Here is a 19,090-nt window from a genome sequence, read left to right on the forward strand (position 1 = left end):
CCGGCTCCGTTGGTCTTGATAAGGCCAGAACTGATGGCGCGCGGCCTGGCAATTAGTAAAATCCCATCAACCGGTGGCGATCATGCGGCTCTTGTCAATTCAAATCAGGGGCGGTTTGTAATCCTAGAGCGGAGACGACTCCGCGGGCCAATAATGACTGATATGACGCTCTTATGAAGGCGAAATCCCGTATGTGCGTCGCATTTGTTGAATTTTTTTGCGACGGCAGATGTGAGACGGAGAGCCCTCCAGCAGGTGTCAATGGCGGCATTTGTGGCTCGCACATCAATCGAGCGTACTCGCCACCTCAAAGCCACAGACGATCTGGCCAATGGACACTCTCGGAGTCTCGGGAAACGTGGGATGACGGGCTCTGAGACCTCTGAGTGGATGTTGGAGACGAACAAGACCAGGCGAACCTGCACAAGTTGCGTAGACGAGACAAGGGTAAGAGAAGAAAAGGGTGGGGAATGCCATTGGGAATGGGCACCAGATCGTTGAGCGTGTGTGCCTGGGAACACTAGGAACGATTCCATTTTTGTGGCATGTTAGTGTGTCTAGAGTTGGACCGTCAAGAGGTTCCCGGCCGATCTACCATGGGGGCCCATCCTCTTGTTGGGTCATCTCCAAGTTGTGCGGGGACAAGACTGACGGATGAAGAGAGCAGAAACTGCCCGGAAACCGTTCCGTTTAGTGGCGGTCCAATCATAGTAGACATACGTCCCATCTCTTCTCTCTTCGCCGGAGCTTACCTCCGGCCGCTCCTCACTTGGCGCGACGAAAGCAGTACGTCGTCGGATGGACACAAGTCGTCATTGTACAGTGTTAGCTCCCAACTTCATCTTAACCGGGAAAACCAGCTCTGGAATCCTCTCCGTCCTGGTATTGCCCTATCATTGGCTTCAAAGATGGTCCCTCCCTTGACACGAGGGTCGGTACTCTACTGTCAACGCGGTACCCTCGGCCGCGACCCTTTTGGTCGTGAATCGTACCGTATGATTGGTTCAATGTCTTTGAACGGTATCTCTGCTCAACCAAGATCGGATCTGCTGGCACATAACCCATTCGACTGTGCATTCAGGTTTTGTGCCATGTTTTGTGCCAGGCAAAAGACCGGGCCTAACACAGAAATACAGAGTCTGGATCTCCCCCGCGGCTGAAATTTGTCTGGCGGTATTCGTATAAAGCACCATTTCCCCTCGGTTCACCTCCCCCTTCGCATCGTATATATGTGTTCCCCAACCAACCGGCAATTTGAATCGTGGTAAACGTCATTCATATTCCATCTCAAAGTTCCTTGACGTGTCTCGGTCCTTCTAGCAACTCGATCGACTTTTCGCTCATCGATAATACCGACCTTGGCGTCGACGTTCAACACGACGCTATTCCGGGACCCCGAACCTGGCAAACGCATACACCCTGGTAAACTCTCTTTCTGCCCCGGCATTACAACTCCATAGCCACACAGCCAGCAACTATGGCTTTCGGCTCAGCAGGTGTGAGTACACTTCAAAGTGGGTTACCTGGTAACGCACTTTTCGAATTGCTCTCTAACCCATCTGCTCAATCGACAGGCGAAAGCTATGCGCAACAGGAACAACACCAGCAGCACGGTCACGAAGACCAACAGGCCAATTTCTTCTTCCAGCAGCAGTTGAAGAACACGGCGGAAAATGACGCCGGCAACGGCTCGCAGCCAACCTTCGTGGCGCCGTCCGCCTTGACTACGGCCCCTGAGGCTGCGCCCTCCCTCATCTCCTCCGACAGTCGTTCCTCGATATCTGCGCCGAGTTCGCGAGGATGGCAAGATTCGCCCGTCAGCCACACGTTGTCATCGCCGGCCACATCGATCACATCTCCGCACTCCAGCCTCGTGTCGCCTCCTGTCGACCCCCGTCTTCTCATCCCTCCCCAGGACGCGAAACCTCAGACACAACCGGCACAACCGCATGAAGCTGTAGATGCGATCGAAACTCCGAAGCGACGGCGGGGTCGACCCCGTCTGTCCGACGCGACCAACACGAGGGATACACGAGTTACACGGGTGGGAGCAGTGGCGAAGGAGGACGCACCGAGAACGAAGACACAACAGAAGACCGCGGCCGCACGACGAGCCTCCACCGCCTCAGCAAGCGGCGCCGACGACGTCAAGAACGAGAACACCGTCGACGACAAGAAGAGCCGCATTCGTGCGCGCAATCGCGAGGCCGCGTATAAGTGCAGGCAAAAGAAGCAGAAGGGTATCGAGGAGCTGCAATCTCAGGAGGCGGTCGCCGAGGACATCAACAAGACGCTGCACTCCGAAGCAGCAATGCTACGGAGCGAGATTCTGATGTTGAAGAATATGGTTCTTCAACATGGTGGATGTGGGTGTTCGTACATCGAGGAATACATCTCCGGTGCCGCGCAGAACTTGGTTCATACCAGCATGGCGGCTTCATCGGCTCAAAACGCAGCTAGAGGGGTTGCGATGAACGCGCAGCCGGACATGAACGGGCAGGAAGGCGATACATACGTGGATTGGAAGATGTTCGACATGGATCGCAAACCCGGCACCGGTGCACTGGACTCCGAAAGCGGATTTTCGGGCTTGGACGATATCTCTGTCACACACAGCACAAGAGCGGCATCACAAGGGGTTACGATGGCTTAGGATGAGTCGTCCAGCATCGGGACTAAAGCATTGACGGAAAAGTTTTCTTTGGATTATCACATGACATGGCTATGGCGTTGGGGCTTCAAATGGAAGGCAAGGAGGCTCTCGCGATCTTGCAAGAGATATCATGGGTACTGGAGTTGTTATTCAGCGTGGGAGTCTTGGAGGAGATTGTTGTTCACCATGATGAAAAGCCTGCCTTTCGGTACATGGATATAGATAGTAATGAGACCAATGACTCAAAGTCCGATGTTATTGCGAGAAGGTGAAGATGTTGCTGAGAATTTCCACCCACCACGGCGACGACCGGGAGAAGCCCGAGCCGATGCTCGTTTTACGACCCCGTGCCGGCATCGGGCCAGAAAAGTGATGGCGGGAGGACCGGGTTCGACCCGGCCAGGCGACGTTTCCATCTGCCGCTGGCTGACTCTCGACTCATTTCATAGTTTGTGATGGCAGCTGGCCCAGGCGGGAAAGATGGCGTATACGAGGTTAGACACTGTATTACGACGGACGGCTTTTACGCGGCCTTGTCAACACTTATCTTTGAGAGCACTGATGGTAGCGACATATATCATTCAACATGCGGAACATAGGCGATCATTAATGTGATCTGCTCACCTCTCCAATTCCAAAGCCAGTATTCACATCCGCTTTACACCATTGTGGAATTGAAGAAAGCTACTTTTGAAATCGATCCCTCCATCCGACTCACCTGTCCTCTGGCGGCTTCGTGCCGTTCTTCCTCACCAGCGGGCGCTTAAGCGGCTTGTCGAAACATGAACCCAAACGATGGTCTATCATCACAAACGCCATAGTATCCAATGACTAAGGGGTTAAAGTGGCTCTTTAGGAATGTTGCCTAGTTCAGCGGGAGGGTGTTTTCGGGATTTGACAGCCCATGTCAACTCCTGGGTCACCAGCGCTGCTGCGCGTGAACTTGGTTTGATCCAAACGTCCGGGCGCCATGCGTCCAATCTGCATCTTTGGACGAAGCCGCGGAGTCGGAAACCCTACTCCGAGTACGTTGGAATCCGCGACTCGCGGCCGCCCATCGCAAGTTTGGACACTGACCATGTGCGCACTTTGTACGATGCGTCCAATCATCAGCAGTAGTATTTCTGCTCTGCTTCCAGTCAGTGCGTCCGGACTTCAGACGCATACAAAGTCAAAATCCGGCCATTATGAAGCGCCTCGTCCTATCAGCACGTCCGGAGACCAACCACCGACCAACAGGCTTTCATGTGTTTCCTCAGCAGTTGGTGGCCGTTAAGCTGAAGTTGGCCTGATGCGTTGGTCCATCGGGTTGTAGCAGCCCTGCCAAGGGCGCATCATCGCGCATATCGATAGTTGACACTGATCACATATCTGCGTCTCTTTTCTCAATGATATTACGAGCCAACAGCGTCATACTCGCGTCTACCCCTTGTTCCTACTCCGCAGTTCCCCCCTGTTGCAGCTCAGCTGAGTCTTTGTAATGAGGTACGAGAGGTCCGCTTATCAAGCGCCCCGGCTCCAACATCCGGACCTCGACCAGACCTGACCAGGGAGGAGGGTTGGAGAACGAAACGAAGAGTTCGCCACCATGGGTTCGATCAGTTCTTCCCACGTTTTCTGTGGAGAATAGCGAGCACATCATCGCGCAGGGACCTTCCTGAGTCTCGGTATCGCGAAGAGGGAGGGTTACATTAGCCTTTCTGGAAACTCGCAAGTGCCGCGCCACGAAACTATGACAGCTGGAGGTTGAACTGATGTGTGAGACGCTCTGCGGGGGCCTCGTCGCTTGATTGGACCCGGCGAAGCTCTCGGAACTCTGTCCATCTCTCAGTTCTACAGTTTAGTAGGAGGATAGAAGACATTATGCGGCGCCGTTTGGGTTTGACGGGCCATGTGGTTTTCGAGCCAAGTGGCGCCAAGGTCCGTCTTTACAAGTTATCTCAGATGACCAGACTCACGTACGTTATCAGTTTGCACTCACATGCATTCTCGCCAGTTTTCAGGTCGATTAGCAGCAAGGCGAGCCAATGTATTGCAGAATTCGATGACACTTCTTCCGTAGACAAGTGGCAGGCATTGTCCAACACATACGCCCGCCGTTGACCGTGTCCAACTATCTCCACACACTCGAGCTTGTCCGAGGGCAGATCCTGGTATCCGAGGGGCAAGCTTTGGCGAGACAGTCGGTAAAGTGAACCAACAGTCGAGTTTTACGGCCTGTTAGGTTTCCATAGAGAACGCCGAGACAAGGACTGGCCGCCGCGGAGGAGCCCGTCCATCAGGCAAGATCCCTAGCAAAGTACAGTTCACGTCCGCCTCGTGGATGCTCCGTACGCTGCTCCTCCCTCTCCGCCCGTGTGAAGGCTTAAACGTTCGAAACCAAGAGAGATAGAATCCTAGGGAAAGAGTACTTGGGGTGCTCCGCTCATGATTAAGGCTCGTGGGTGTTCGCAAGGTTCACGCGGATTATAAGCTTGTGATCAGCCACTCCCCATCAGAACTGCTGGGCAGGTATGGATGTTATCCTCAAGCCAACATAACACCATGCACCAGTTTGGCAGCTGCTCGCAAGCTCCATCGGCGCGAACATGTCGACGCCAATACTACCGGTCTACTTCGAACTGAGCTGGTCGATTCTGAGCACCATCGGCGCCGCGAACGTTCTCTTCGGCCTTCTCATCGTCGGCATCACGACCTTCTCGCAGATCACCGTGGTTCCCATCATCTCATCGGCTGCCGGGGCCATCGCGAACGGGCTGTGCTACTACGCATACTACGATGAGGGGTACTCACTACGGAGCAAAGCCGCCGCGTCTGTGTTTGGAGACTTATTCTGGATGGTGAGTGGATGAGCGGGTTAGCCGAAGAATTCGACTGACAAGCAGTGAAGGTGCAAGAAGTCGGCCTCTCCTTTTACAGCTGGGTTCTCCTTCGCAGAATACTGAAGGATCGGGGGTGGATCATTTTCAACGGTTTGTTCTGGACCATCATCGCCGCTGTCGTCGCCCTCCGCAGCGCCATCGCCGTGTCTCGCGTGAAGTTCATCCTCAGAGGGAACACGAATCTCCAGAGCACGGTCAACAATCTTCACATCGCCTACTTCGTCCTCATCGCATCACTCGAATGCGTCAGCGCATTCTTTCTACTGAAGACGTTCGCCGAGGTGAAGTCAAGCTCGATACGAGCAGCGTTGAGGGGCGGGCTGTTCAAATACCTCATGCGAAGCACGGAGGTCCGACTCGCCACGCTCGCCGTACTCGGAACGATGAGGGCGATCACGTATTCTTTTCAAATGACGGCTCAAAGCGCGACAAATGCGGCGAGCCAACTAGACCGGTTCGCGTACACGCTGGAGTGCCTTTTCCCGGTTGTGATGTTGTGAGTCCGGTCGAGATTCACTTATGTGCTGATGAGGAATACTGACGGTACGACTAGCATCGACATCTTGGCGTCGAAACTCGTCTTCACGACACAGGTCTACGACCCGACCTGCCCAAGCCGACCAGCCCTGCGGGGGTTCACCTCGGCCAGGAAGCCGGAAGATTGGGACCCGGTCACGCAGCAGAGTGAACGGGTCGTCGAAGTACGCGGCGGGAGAAGATCAAGTTCACAGGAGAACATACTCAACACCGGTCAATCAAAGTCGAGGTCGAGATCCGATGTAGACTTGGACCAGATAGAAGCACTAACACCGCTGGGAGGTATCAACAAGACTGTTGAGGTTCGAGTATACCGGTCGGAACCGGCACGTCTGCAAAGACCGGAACATTGCCTCACAGTTCCATGACAGGATGGGGCTGACTGTGAGGAGGATTGATAAGCATTAATAAACGGCATAGTCCACTTGATTACACTCCCCAACGAACGTGAATGTTGCCGGAGAGTGTAGCCGGAGTGAGGCAAGTGAAAGAGATACTCAGTATAAGCGCGCGTTTGACACGAGCTCAAGTGATCTCCACGTGCCCAGTCTCGCTGAGACGAACAACTATCTGATACCCCGACAGCTCGGAAGAGTGCTGCTACCACCGAACCCATCCGTTTGAACACGATTCCAAACTAATGTACGCCAAGTACCACGCTCGTTTCACGATCTTGACTCACTCAGTCGACTACTGAAAGATCAGACTGCCCGTGTGTGTGTGCCTCCCGACGTCGGCTAAAGGTGTAGTCGGAATCAACCGCCCCTTATCCGACGACGACGACTTCCCCCTCCCTTTGCTTTAACCGAGGATATACTACCGAGGCTTAATTCCATGATTTGATTTCATAGTCTGTATTACTGACTATCTTTACGTTCGATGGCTTGTTGTGTAATTTGTTATATTGTCGACTCAGCTAACTATATAGTCTTGTTGGTCTATAGACACTGAGACTGAGAGCCCCGAATGCAACGTCTGATACACGTAAACTTGGAAGTGTTAATTCCCCGTATGCCTTTTTCTGTTCTCTTCGCTCATTGGCGAAGATAATTACTGAGACTGCAACTTTGATATTCTTTGCATAACGTCAGGTCTGTTGATATCTGACATCACAATGGAAAATATTTGAAAGGTGAAGAAGATCAAACCAGCAATACAAAATCCCAGACTCCATAATCAAGGCCACCTCGTCGTCTTTCATCCAATAGTACAGATTCGCCAATATCATCAGTCGGCTTACACGCCGAATCTCGCGGTATCCGGAGGGAAGCCAGACATCCTAAACCGTGACACCAAACCCGCACCGCAACCCGAAGTCTCTGTCACTAAGGACTAGAGTCACCTAGGTTAGAAATATAATATCCGCCGGTACTGGGAGACGACGCCCTCATAGAATCAGATTTTCTCATCTTAACCTGGACATCGGTTTGTTGCGGGGACACAGCTGTGGCAGACGTACCGTCGTTCCAGAGAAAGTCACCAGGTCGTCATCAGCAGGGCAGCTGGATACTACTCCCCTCGGGCGCAGTGATTCAGCTAATAGGATCAATAGCGGTGGTAAGGCAAGTTTACCTCAATCCCCGAGATGAGCCAGATGGACCACATAGCTTTCAGCCATACCCAAGCCATACCCAAAAACTTCGCGAGAACACAATCACAGAAAAAAAATATCCAACTGAGATGCAAATCTTCATCATTCGTAACGGGTATGTTGCCAAAAAAAAGGCAAGTTTATACTAACAACAACAAGAAACCACCACACACGCGCCAGCTAGGCAAGGCGGGTTCGGGTTGACCGCCTCCAAGGGGCCCGGGGCCAAGAGTAGAAGTAAAGCAAAACAAGTAATAAACCAAACAAACCAACGCCGCACAGCTATGCATATCCTTCTTTTTGGGTGGGTGGGTGGTGGTGTCCATGATGCCAAAAACAAACATCCTGTCGCTTCGCAAAATGCTGTATATACCTCTCCGCCGTCCTCCACAGTCATCCTTCTATCCCCTCTTCCGCTGATTCAAGGGGTTCACTTCTTCTCCGCGATTCTGCGGCTGCGCTTGGCCGGCGCCGGGGTGCCGTTGACACTCATGCCAATCTCCTTCTTAGCCGCCGGCGTCACCTTTCTCGTCGTCTTGGTGACCTTGGCCCCTTCCGTCTTAGGGCCACCGGCAGCGGCTGGGGTGCTCGGTTGACGGAGCTTCGAGGGCGCCGCGGACTTGGTAGCCTTGGCGGCAGTCTTCGGTGCCGCCTCCGTCTTCGTCGTCTTCGTTGTGGTGGTATTCGCAGACTTGGTCGCCTGGGCGCTCGCCTTCCTCGGCGTGCCCGCGGCCTTCTTCCTCGTGGCCTTGCCGACCTCTTTCTCCTCCGCAGGGCTCAACTCGGGCGACGGGGACAAGAGGGGAGGCTCCTCAGACTGGCTCCTTGCCAGCTTTTCCGCCCATTGGACGCTCTTACCGTCCTTCCTGGCCGCAGCCGCCGCTCTCGTCTCGATGCCCTCGGGCGCGTCCTTGAGCTGGGCGAGCATATCCTCAACGTGAAGCGCGCTGCCCTTGTTGGAACGAGTGTTTTGCCTGGTGAGGGTGGCGAGGTCCTTCTCGCCGTTGCGCACCTTGGCATAGCCCTGGTGTCGCAAAGGGATCTTGGTCGCGGGTGTAGGCTCTCCTCGGGCGGCGGCACGTTGAGCGCGGGTGCGTACGCGAGGGGCAGGAGCGTCGGGATCGGGGTCGGCTTCGAGGGGTCTATCACTCTCGTCCTTTTCGTCTGCCTCACTCTTCTCGTCTTTTCCGTCTGCCTCGCTTCTCTCGTCCTTGTCGTTCTTCTCATCCTTCTTGTCATCTTTCGGCTCCTTCTCGGGCTTGTTGGCCTTAGTCTTGCGGGTCTTCTTGGACGGGGGCTTCTCTGGCGAAGGGTCCTTCTCCTCAACGTCATCAGCCTTTCGCTTGATCTTCTTGGGACTCGGGCTGTTGGCGTCAAGCACGCCAAGAGGCTGGCGGGCCGACGACACCGCCGGGGAAGGCCGAGGGCGCTCGGCAGAGGAGACGGAGAACGCAGGGGTGTCGGCCCAGATGCCCTGGGGGCGGCGCTCGGGGGTTGCGGCGAGGCGGATGGGGGCTGTCGGGACAGGGGAAGCGGGAGCGAGGGTGGTGGCAGTGGCCTCGGCGGCCCTGGCAGCGCGGGAGGCCGCATGCCGAGAGACGAAACTCCTAAGAAGCGCCAGCTCGGAATCGTCCTCCACCTCCTCGGTCACAGACACGGTGGGAACCTGAACGATCTCCTCGTCTTCCTCGTCATTCATGTCCCCCGCAACATCTTCATCGTCCTTCGTCTCCGTGGTCGCCTCCTCAATCATGGCGACAGCAGGGGCTGGTGACGGCGACGCAGGGAGAACGGCAGGCGAAAGCGGTTGCGCAGCGTCGTCGACCTCGGTGGTATCGGCCTCGGCAGAAACAGGCGAAGCGGCCTCCTCGGCGGCAAACAGAGCAGCGTGCTCATCCGACACCTTAAACCGGACAACCATGCGACCATCGGCCCTCTCGACAGCAACCTTTCCATCCTCCTCCTCAATCGAATCCTCAAACACACGCGCCAACGACGCTAAAGCCTGAACGGGCGAGCCGGTTCTGTCCTGAGAAGATCCAAAGATGTCCGGGTTCTCCCTCACATCGACGACAACGGAAGCAGGGGAAGAGCTTCCGGCGTCCGACGCGCCGCCAGCGGGAGCTGGTGAAGCCTGGGTATCCGCCTGTGATGCTGAATCAACCTCGAGGGGATTCTGCACCGCAGGGAGCTCGACCACGGGAGTGGGAGCAGCCACCAGCGACTCCGATGCTGGATCACGAAGATCCTGCACCAAGGAGGGCTGGTCGGAACCGGCAGCGGGAAGGGAAGTGCGACGGAGGGGGGTGGAGAAGGAGAGGCGGCGGGCGGCGGGGAGAGAGCGTCGTTTCTTGAAAGCGGCTTTGGGAGTAATGGCGCCAGGGGTGCGGTCCTTGAACACGACGATGGGGCTGGCAACGGTCTCCTCGAAATGCTCTGTCTCTTGCTCATCATCCTTGGCGTCTTCGACGACCTCGGTTTCATCCTGGTCACTGTTCTTGGTGACGCTGGGGGTTGAAATGAACGAAGGGCACTCGAAGGTGAAGCCAGGCCCAATGGGTGAAGACAGCGGCTCGTCGACAGGGGAAACTGGCTCGGGGATCGAAGCAAGAGAGGCAAGCTTGGCGCGGATGTTATCACCGCCTTGCTCCAGCCTGAGCTTGCGACTAGCACTCGACTGATGGGTGGCGGTCGACGGGAAGTGAGGCAGCTTGCGCGTCGGGCTCTGAGGCTCCTCCTCCTCTTCGATGACAGACACTTCGGGCTCGCCGTAGATCGCGATGGGCTGTCTGACGTTGCGCGTCCTCCGAGACCGCCGACCCTGGGCCTTATCCGACTCGGCAATGGCGTGGGAGAGCACGAACTCGAAGCTGAGCTCAGGCATGGGGAACGACAGCAGAGGCTGCATGATGTTGTGGGTGAGGAGGTCGTTGTTGTAGGCGCGCTTAGGGATCGAGTCGTAATTCCTCTTTCCGAGGACTGACTGAAGGGGCTCGCCAAACTTCTTCATATCCGCATGGTATTGGCGGCGCATCTCTTGAACGGTCGGGCCCATCGGGACATCGTACAACTCGTTGCGGACAACACCTACAAGACACATTAGAAAACGCACAAGGAAACGACCGCGTAAACACTTACGTCTGGCCTCAATGAGCAAGGCAATGCCGTCTTCTTCACCCTCGAACCAAAGCGCATCGCTGTCTTCGGCCTCTTCCGTCACCCTCTGCCTCTTGCGAGAGCAGACGGCATACGTCAGCTGGCCTCTAGACGCAATGATACGGAACTGAGGTGCAGCCTCGAGCTCGTTGACGTCGAGCGACTCAGCAACCTGCTCGCGAATGGCCTTCTCCACGCGCATCTTCCTGACCTCCTTCCTCTTGCGACGCTGCAACTTCTTCCTGTTCACAGCCCGCACGTGCTTCTGGGCAATCTGGGACATCGGGAACGACCAGGGTGCAGACAGGGCGGAGGAGAAGTCGGCTTCCTCAAACAGCTCGGGGCGGAAGGGTCCACTATGAAAAAAAGGGTTAGCGAGGCCAACATGCGGCGCGCACAAGGGTGTCGACATACGAGAGCATTTGCGCGGTTTCGGTGAGCTTCGTGGTCGCGAAGTCGTATTCTTGGAAGGGGGCGGATGGTGCGTAGTCGGACATCCAAGTAACGTCGTGCATCGAAACGTCAAGTTTGGAAGGGGATTGAAACATGGCGCTTGTCTCGGAAGCCTTTGAGGGCGACTGGAACATCTTGGACGGAGAATCCACGGGCGAGCTAGGCTCTTGTCTCTCCTCCGCATTCCGTGTCTTGGATGGTGTCTCTACTAAGCTCAGCTCATCCTCCTCTTCGCATGTGTTCGCGTCCGGCGCAGGCGACAAGTCGTGTGATGTTTGTGACTGGGTAGGTGATGTGGTCGACATGATCGACAACTCGGTGACCTCAGGCTTCGAAGGGGTAGACTTTGGCGAGAAGTCGCGAGGGGACTTGGGCGTGGATGCGCAGGCAGAAGCGAAGCTCGCATCGTCGGCAAACGAGACCTTCTTCGGCGAGGGGGTCTTGCCGGTGCGGAAAGAAGACTTGAGGGGGCTCGACTTGCTCGGCGAGAGGTCGCAAGCCTTCTTGGGCGTCGAACCGTTAACCGACATGAAGCTGGCATCCTCGACGAGCGTGAGCTTTCTAGGCGAAGGCGTCTTCCGAGGCGACATGCTGTTCCTCTCGCGGTGCAGGGACAGGATGGAGACTCCGGCGGAGAGGTTGACGCGCTTCCTAGGCGAGCCGGTGCCCTTCTTGCTGGCGGTCTTTGGTGTCCTGGGCGACTTCGCGGGCCGCGCAAAGTCCTCGTTGTCGTCGGCGAGGGACAAAGCATTGAACTTTGGCGCGTTCTTCTTTGAGGTCGATTTGGGGATGGGAGAGAGTCCCGAGGCACCGGAGGCGCTAGCCTTGGTTGGCGTGGTGAGGCCGCCCAGGTTGAGGGAGTCGAGGGTGGCGGTCATGGCGTTGTTGGGGTTTGGCGATACCTCGAGGGCCGAGAAGCCGGCGAGGGCCGCCTTGGGGCTTGCGTCGGTGAGGTCGGCGGACTTTGATCGCGTCGTACGGGTTGGGGTGAAGGTCGCGCCCGCGCGGGGCGGGCTGAGGGAGAATCCAGAGAAGTTCATCGTCGCGGTCGTGGATGAGGCATCTGCTGAGGCGAATTGGGGGGTGATAAAATAGAGTAGTGCGATGGAGCAATGGGGTAATGAAGCGTGTATGCGAGTGTGTGTGTGGGTGAGAGCTATCAAGGAGCTATGATGCTCAATGCGACGCGACGCGGAGTAGAGAGACGCAAACCGCAAAAGGCGCGATTGGAGTGAGCTTTGGGCAAAGTAAACAAAGCGCAAGACGCGAAGAATAAAGATAACGAGACGCGCTCTGCCGATGAGCAAAAACGAATTCGTCTCTACCCTTTTCCTTCCTATCTGCGCTCGTTCGTAGAAATCGCAGGAATGTCGACTGTATCGTCAACGTAGCGCAAGGCAGGAACAAAGGGGTTGTTCAAGGTACCTGCTCCTAACGAAATAGAACGAAAAGTGACAAGACCGGGAAGAGTTGACCTCTGGAATTGGAGGGCATAAAACACGGGAATTATTTGTTAGGGTGTTATGGTTGGTGTGGTGGGCTGCTTTGCTGGATCTGGCTGCCGGCGCAACGCTTGCGGTCTCTTTTCCCTCCAGCTCTCCCCCCAAAAATCGCTATTCTTTTTGTTTACATTCGACTCAATCCAGCCAATCGGCAGCTCCCGACTGGCAATTGGGACAATCCCCCACCGCCCTTTCTCGCGCACTCTGCAGCGGTGATCCGTGCGTCTAGTTGGACCCCATCGGAACGCCACTCAGCGCGTCAGGAGCCAATCAGCAATTTTCCGGCGAGAAGAGAGAGGGGCGAGGCTGAGAGGCACGTGATTGGTGAAAAAGTGGTGCCGCGCCGCCATTCAGAGCTTTTTTTGATGATGTCGCAGGGAGAGCGATAGAGAGAGCTCTTATCGGAAGACGACGACGACCACGACGACGTACGGCATAGCCTTCGAAGGCATTTCAACAAGAATACAGAGCAGGATTCGACTGTCACGAAAGCTCTCCCCCACGAAAATCGCCCACCATGCCGAAGCAACCGATGCGCCTGCCCCCTGTCAAGGTGCTCCGCGTCAAGCAGCCCAACAAGAAGGCCGCCAACCCTTGCATAGCAGTCATGACCTCAGTTCTGGGTAGGTGACCTCCCTTTTCTCTGCGGTAACACGAGCTCGGTGCTGCGTCGTGTTGGTAGCGGCCACCGAGAGAATGAACACACGGCTAACCTCTGTCGTCAATCAGCGTGCTGGGCCTCGGCAGGTTACAACACCCAAGGCTGCGCCGCCCTCGAGAACTCCCTCCGCGCCTGCATGGACAAGCCACCGGCTCCCAAGACCGGCTCCTCCCCGATCAACCACCACCTCGGCCGCATGTACGACCGCGTCATTCCCCACAAGAAGGATGTCAAACCCACCAAGGACAACCAGTAAAGGATGGGAGCACGGAGTCTCGGGTAGTGGAAGGTCGAAGAGACGACTGGGAGAATCACCTCCCTTTCAATTGAGGTTCAGGCGCTTGATGGGAGGAATCGTCCCGCGGTCGAGCAGTAGCACGCCGCGCCGTCTGGAAATGGTGTCGATAACGATGCGCAGCAGGCAAGAGACAAACGTCTAGATGTCTGAATGCGATCACGGGTTAGGTCTGTTGAACTGTTTCTGAACTTCAATGGAACTGTAAGACAATGAATGACTATAAAATGGGAGGCGTTTAAAGATGTATACATATGTACAATATCAAGCGGCAACACACTCGCCGCAGTCACAAAAGAAGGTTTACAATACGATAGATTGCTCTGCACGAAGTGTGGCTTCACGCTTAGCGAATCTCCATCAGCAACTTCAGCTACTACCGGATTGCTACTGACAGGTTGAGCCAACGAAGTCAATATAAGGGGTGGCAGTCTACACATTCTTCTCACGGTGCCACCAGCATTCGGCAATTGCAGGAAAACATCAAGTTCAAGGAACGGCAAAGCCTGTCCATTATTCAGTACTCTTTAGCTAGCGCCAGTCAAGAACCTATCCCAAACTGTAGCGAGCGACGAGGCAAGCATCTCATTCCTGGCTGGTGCGGTCTACCGGCCTTCAACCCCGCAACACCCGAATCAAAATTCTCCGTCATCATCAGAGTCGTAAAGATCGAAATAGGGTCAGTCATTCCAAGAGTAAAACAACCAACGTAAGAAGTGAAAAAAAAGAGGACGCGAAAGTGCCCGGATCCGTTGGCCAATTCCTATCAGCCTGGTTCTTTTTAGGCCTCATGAAGGCACGTGTAAAGTAGGCCCAGGGCTACGAATCGTGAAACGGTCGGAAATATTTCCAAGAAGGGGATTTCAGGTCCAAGGCGCCTGAAAGCCCGAATAACACTGTGACGTGCGTCGTGGGGCCGAAAATGTGGTATGATGATGGTGCCGTCTAAGTCCGAATGCTTCCCAACTGCAGTATGGCCGCCGCTGCAATCCCGCAGTGTAAACGGGTCAACCACCTGCTCCGATGCGATGCGATGCTGAGAGGTATAAGAATGAGGTAAAACAATCTGCTCCGGACGCCATGTATGCAAAGAAATGCCCCCCCGATGGGTATATGGTATGATGCGCCTGGGAAAGTCCTTCTGTCCCAACAGACCTACTTCGACATAGAAATGAGGCGTCTAGGCCGTGTCTCCGACGCAGAAGAGTTCAATCTCGCCGACCCCACCCGGAGTGGTGTTGCGAGCACCCTCCCTCCACTCGATGAAGGCAATTTGGATGTCGTCGTCACTGGCAATGGTGACAAAGTCGCCGTCCTCGTCCTGGTAGCGCAGCTTGAGCATTCCCTTGCTGATGCTGCTGTTGGTAAATCGCGCCAGCTTGGCATCAATTCGATCAATCAAAGACTGGTAGGTAATGTTGAACGCGACGACCAAAGTCACGTAGTTGCCGCTGTCGACAAAGTTCACCTTAACCTTCAACTGAGTCGGGATCGGGAGGTCCGGGCTGGCAAGCGGGTTGGACTGAGTTGCACTAACACCGGTGCCAAGAGGCGGGGACAACATCGAGTTCATGGAGGCTGCGGCGTCAATGCTCAGCTGTCGATCATGAACGACAGAGTTTGGCGTTCCCTGGCGAGGGTAAATCGGCTGAGCGGGGAATTGCGACATTGTGCCACCGTAACTGCCAGACTGTTGGTGGCTGTACTGCCGCTCTCGCTGTGCTCCCGGGCTCTGTGTGTTTGAGCGCATCGGGATGTCGTTGCTCCTAGGAGAGCCGGTTTGAGACCGCGGGATGTTCTGATCGTGTGCTGGATGCAGGTGCGCCGGGATTCCAGGGACTGCCGGTACGGGAGTGCCTCCTTGCGTACGACGGATGCCTCCCGGGCCGTTGATGTCAGGTGTACTGTACGATCTGCTGCGTTGCTGCTGCGCAGCGCTCTGGCTGTTGGATGCCATCGCCGGCAATGAGGGACCGCGTGGGTTCCTCTGACCGGAGCCATCTCTAGAAGGCGCACGCGGCATCGCAGGCGCTGTGTATCTCTGGTTCGGGTCCTCCCATCCAGGTTGAGGCGTGAGAGACTTGGGGAATTGGTAGTTCGGGTTGGGAAACATGCCGCTCGCAGTACTCGTGCGCGATGAGACGGGGGACTCGGCTACCGGTGAGAAGTACGAATCGCCGCCGCGAGCACCGGGAGAAGACGCGCCCGGAGCTGGGACCTGGGTCTGGATGTTCAAGGGCACCGGAGGTTGCGGGAGGGGGAATCGTGGCGGGGGCGCCCTCACCATTCCGGCGAGACTCTCGCCCGTGGCAGCCCGTGATCTGAGGCTGGTGCTGGAGGCAGTACGAGGAAGCATGCTGCCACCGGTGGATTGCGTGGGCATCGGGAACTGAGCCGGGGCGGAGGCTGGCGGCCAGAGCTCCTCGTCATCGTCATCGTCTTGCTGGTTGAGGTACGGGTTCTCGAGTTTGCCGCCGTGCTCACGAGTCCAGGTAAAATCGGGCGCCGCCTGGTCCGGGCTGGTCGTAGCCTTGGGAGCGTTGTCCTTGCGCTGTGTTTCCAACGTGGTGGCCCATTTCTTCATCTGCTCCTCGTTCGAGTACTTGATCATGAAGTTCTCCACGCCGGGGTCGCCCTTCCACCAAATCTGAACGCTATACGATCCGGGCTTCGATAGGGAGACAACATCGGTAACGTTGGTCATGAAAATCCGGCCCTTCAGCTGCAGTCTCGCGTTCTTGTTCCTGATCTTGGGGCCGGTCGACCGGGTCTTGTCCTTCTTGTCCTTGCTCTTGTTCGCCGAGATCTCCTTGCAGCAGAGCAAGATGCATTCGAAGAGATAGATCTCATACTGTTTTGTTAGTGGTGCAGTCGGGAAATACTCTCGCTTGGCGAAACTTACGTCCTTCTCTTGTTCGCTCTTCCCCGTGACGACAGTGTAGACGCCGTGCATGAGCAGCCTGCCGAACTGTTCAACGCGATGGTTCTTCCAGTCGTCCACACGGTTGCGGAGGTCATCCAGAGCCTCATCCAACAGATCGCGGTTGACTTCTTCGTTGGCCCTAGAGAGTACTCGTTCCGCGGCCCCAATACCTGCCGTCAAGTCCGCCTTGATGTTTTCGTCTTCGGTCTTCTTCAGCAAATCCTTCAGCAGAAGCGGGTACTTGACTAGTCGCTGCATGGGCTTGAGTAGGAAGCCGTCGAGGGTATTGAAGTCGGCCGCTACAGGGTGCCCGGAGGCCTTGATCTGGTCAAAGACTTGACCGGCAACCTGGGCTGCCTTTCGCTGGTTGGCGATGAAGGGTCGGTAAATATCGAAGGCCTCTTCGTAGGTCACAAATGGAGCGCCCCATTGCTGGACCCCCTCGGGCATGGAGTTTGTCGTTTCGACTCGAATGAGAAATCTGCGCTGGAAATCAAGAATGGCGTTGATGTTTAGGAAGATCTGGTGAATGGTGTCTCCCGTAATGATGCCCTTCGTCTCCAAACTGCTCTTCAGGTCGTAAAGGTTTTCCAAGTCCTGCACGTACTTGCGTTCCGTATCAACCAACTCCTTGATAATGTGGTCTCGGTAGGTCAGCTTGGAGCCGGGTTCCTTCGGCAGATCATCCTCGGGGTAGGGTTGGAGCTGCAGCAGCAGCCCTCTCTGTTCGGCAAGATCGAGGACGAGGTTCACAACCTGTGTAGTCTGCAATAGAGTTAGATCACATTTCCAAATGCCGGGGGACAGAGAGATTCCGGGCAGCGATCGCGAGGAGCCTGAGCTGACGTACCTTGACGAATCCAGTGGTGTCATTGCCTAGCACGTCGCTGATGACGAAGCATTCTGCAGACGGGATGCCGAGTTCCTTTAAGCAGGCCTGGATAAACTTGAAAATGGCAATCTTGGACTTCTTGCTCTCCGACGCAGCGGCGTTGGACTCTTCGATCTCGAGGCGCTTCTCGGGCTGCAGGGCGTTGTAAATGTCGAGGAACGGGTAGCCGGTGCGGAAAAGGCCCCACAGGGATTCGACAGGGTCGTTGGGGTCCAACTGCTCGAGATAGGGGTCAAATCCAGGGACCTGTGCCAGGCGCTGCTTCAACGACATGCAAATCTGGTAAAGGGAGCGCGAAGCGTCGGCCTTTTGATTGATGATGTTGGCGGTTGCCATAACAGGGCCTCCATTTTGGGCGGGAGTTATCGTCGACGTGGTCGCGAAAGAGGCCGATGAGAAGGCTGTCGAGCCGGAAAGCTGGCTGGCGCGGGGCGCATTACTCATGGTATTGGGTAGGCCGCCAATTCCGTTCTGGTTTGGGAATACAGGAGCCGTGTTGTTTCTGAGGAGAGGAGCATGAGCCATGACGTCCTAACCCATCCGGCGAAAGGAGGGGAGAGGAAGCGAGGACACGAGTTGTGGTTGTCGGGCTCAAGACGAGATCGGTCGGTCGGTCGGTCGGGTATCGTGGCAGAAGTGTACGGGGCGGCGGCGGCGGTGGAAAATTGATGAAGCGCTTTCCTGTCGGACCAGGTTCACGTCATCCAGCGCAAGGATTCTCGGAGTCGATCAACTCGGGAGGGCTCCAGAAATCAGGAGTGGTTGGGGAGGAGTTGAGGTTGAGAGACGATGTAGCGGTCACGGTCGGTTCGCAGGAGTCGAGCGTCGTCGCAAAGGGGGGGGGGGGGCGCCGTTCAAATTGAGGACAAGGGTCTTTGTCTCGAAGCGGTGGGCGTTGGCTTAGGGTGCTTTTTGTTCGGTCGTCGGATGCGCCTCAACAGCGATCTGCGGTAGGGCAACAACACATGTAGCGGAAGATTGGAATCGTGTGTTGAGGGTCTGAGGAGGAGGAGCAGGAGAGAGTGTCCAGTGTGACAGAAGTGCCGGCGCCGAGTGTCGGTGGAGGAGGAAGGTTGGGCCTGAACGGGCGGGTCTGATTTCGAGTCGACGAGTCGAAGTTGCGGAGCGGTGCGGAGCGACGCGGGCTATCGGGGCGAAACGAGAGGGCCTTGCTCCCCTGTTGTGTCCTGTACCGGTTCTTCTGGTAGCGTAGCGTCGCACCAGCTGTTTCCCTGAAGGACGTCGTGGGCGATCTGGAAGTGTCTGTTCAAACGGGGAATTCTGTGGTCGAGTCTGGCGGAGGCTGTTCAGACCAAGTGGGATCTGTGATGTCGGTCGGGTTTGGGGGATGTTGTTGCAGGACGTGAACTGCTGCTGCAGACGGCATGCATGAGTAGAGGCGTGTCTTGATTCGACCTGCGACCTGTGACCTGGGGACCTGGGTTAGGTACTCCGTACAGCGACCGGGACAGAGAGAGTGGAGGAGGATGGTGGGAGGTGGGAGGTGGGAGGAGGGAGGGAGGAGGACAAACAGGGTAAGGAGAA

General features: G+C 56.0%; 5 protein-coding genes across 5 annotated transcripts; 3 read left to right on the forward strand and 2 right to left on the reverse strand.

The window, feature by feature from the left end:
- Window positions 1-1,477: 1,477 nt before the first annotated feature.
- On the forward strand, window positions 1,478-2,653 carry CkaCkLH20_04204 (transcription factor atf21; the record flags this gene model as incomplete). The annotated part of the gene is made up of 1 exon (XM_038886923.1): window positions 1,478-2,653. The coding sequence occupies one exon, from the start codon at window positions 1,478-1,480 to the stop codon at window positions 2,651-2,653; it is 1,176 nt and encodes a 391-aa protein (XP_038747627.1).
- Window positions 2,654-5,241: 2,588 nt separating this feature from the next.
- Window positions 5,242-6,480, forward strand: CkaCkLH20_04205 (uncharacterized protein; the record flags this gene model as incomplete). The annotated part of the gene is made up of 4 exons (XM_038886924.1): window positions 5,242-5,493; window positions 5,544-6,031; window positions 6,089-6,380; window positions 6,433-6,480. 4 exons carry the CDS (start codon window positions 5,242-5,244, stop codon window positions 6,478-6,480), a joined length of 1,080 nt encoding a protein of 359 aa, XP_038747628.1.
- A 1,613-nt stretch (window positions 6,481-8,093) lies between these two features.
- CkaCkLH20_04206 (uncharacterized protein) lies at window positions 8,094-12,312 on the reverse strand (the record flags this gene model as incomplete). The annotated part of the gene is made up of 3 exons (XM_038886925.1): window positions 8,094-10,750; window positions 10,802-11,175; window positions 11,234-12,312. 3 exons carry the CDS (start codon window positions 12,310-12,312, stop codon window positions 8,094-8,096), a joined length of 4,110 nt encoding a protein of 1,369 aa, XP_038747629.1.
- A 979-nt stretch (window positions 12,313-13,291) lies between these two features.
- CkaCkLH20_04207 (37s ribosomal protein mitochondrial) lies at window positions 13,292-13,691 on the forward strand (the record flags this gene model as incomplete). Its single annotated transcript, XM_038886926.1, has 2 exons — window positions 13,292-13,397; window positions 13,504-13,691. 2 exons carry the CDS (start codon window positions 13,292-13,294, stop codon window positions 13,689-13,691), a joined length of 294 nt encoding a protein of 97 aa, XP_038747630.1.
- Window positions 13,692-14,910: 1,219 nt separating this feature from the next.
- Window positions 14,911-18,070, reverse strand: CkaCkLH20_04208 (cdc24 protein; the record flags this gene model as incomplete). The annotated part of the gene is made up of 3 exons (XM_038886927.1): window positions 14,911-16,581; window positions 16,633-17,418; window positions 17,504-18,070. 3 exons carry the CDS (start codon window positions 18,068-18,070, stop codon window positions 14,911-14,913), a joined length of 3,024 nt encoding a protein of 1,007 aa, XP_038747631.1.
- Between the last annotated feature and the right edge of the window lie 1,020 nt (window positions 18,071-19,090).

This window comes from Colletotrichum karsti (assembly GCF_011947395.1).
Source record: "Colletotrichum karsti strain CkLH20 chromosome Unknown Scaffold11, whole genome shotgun sequence".
NCBI lineage: Eukaryota > Fungi > Ascomycota > Sordariomycetes > Glomerellales > Glomerellaceae > Colletotrichum > Colletotrichum karsti.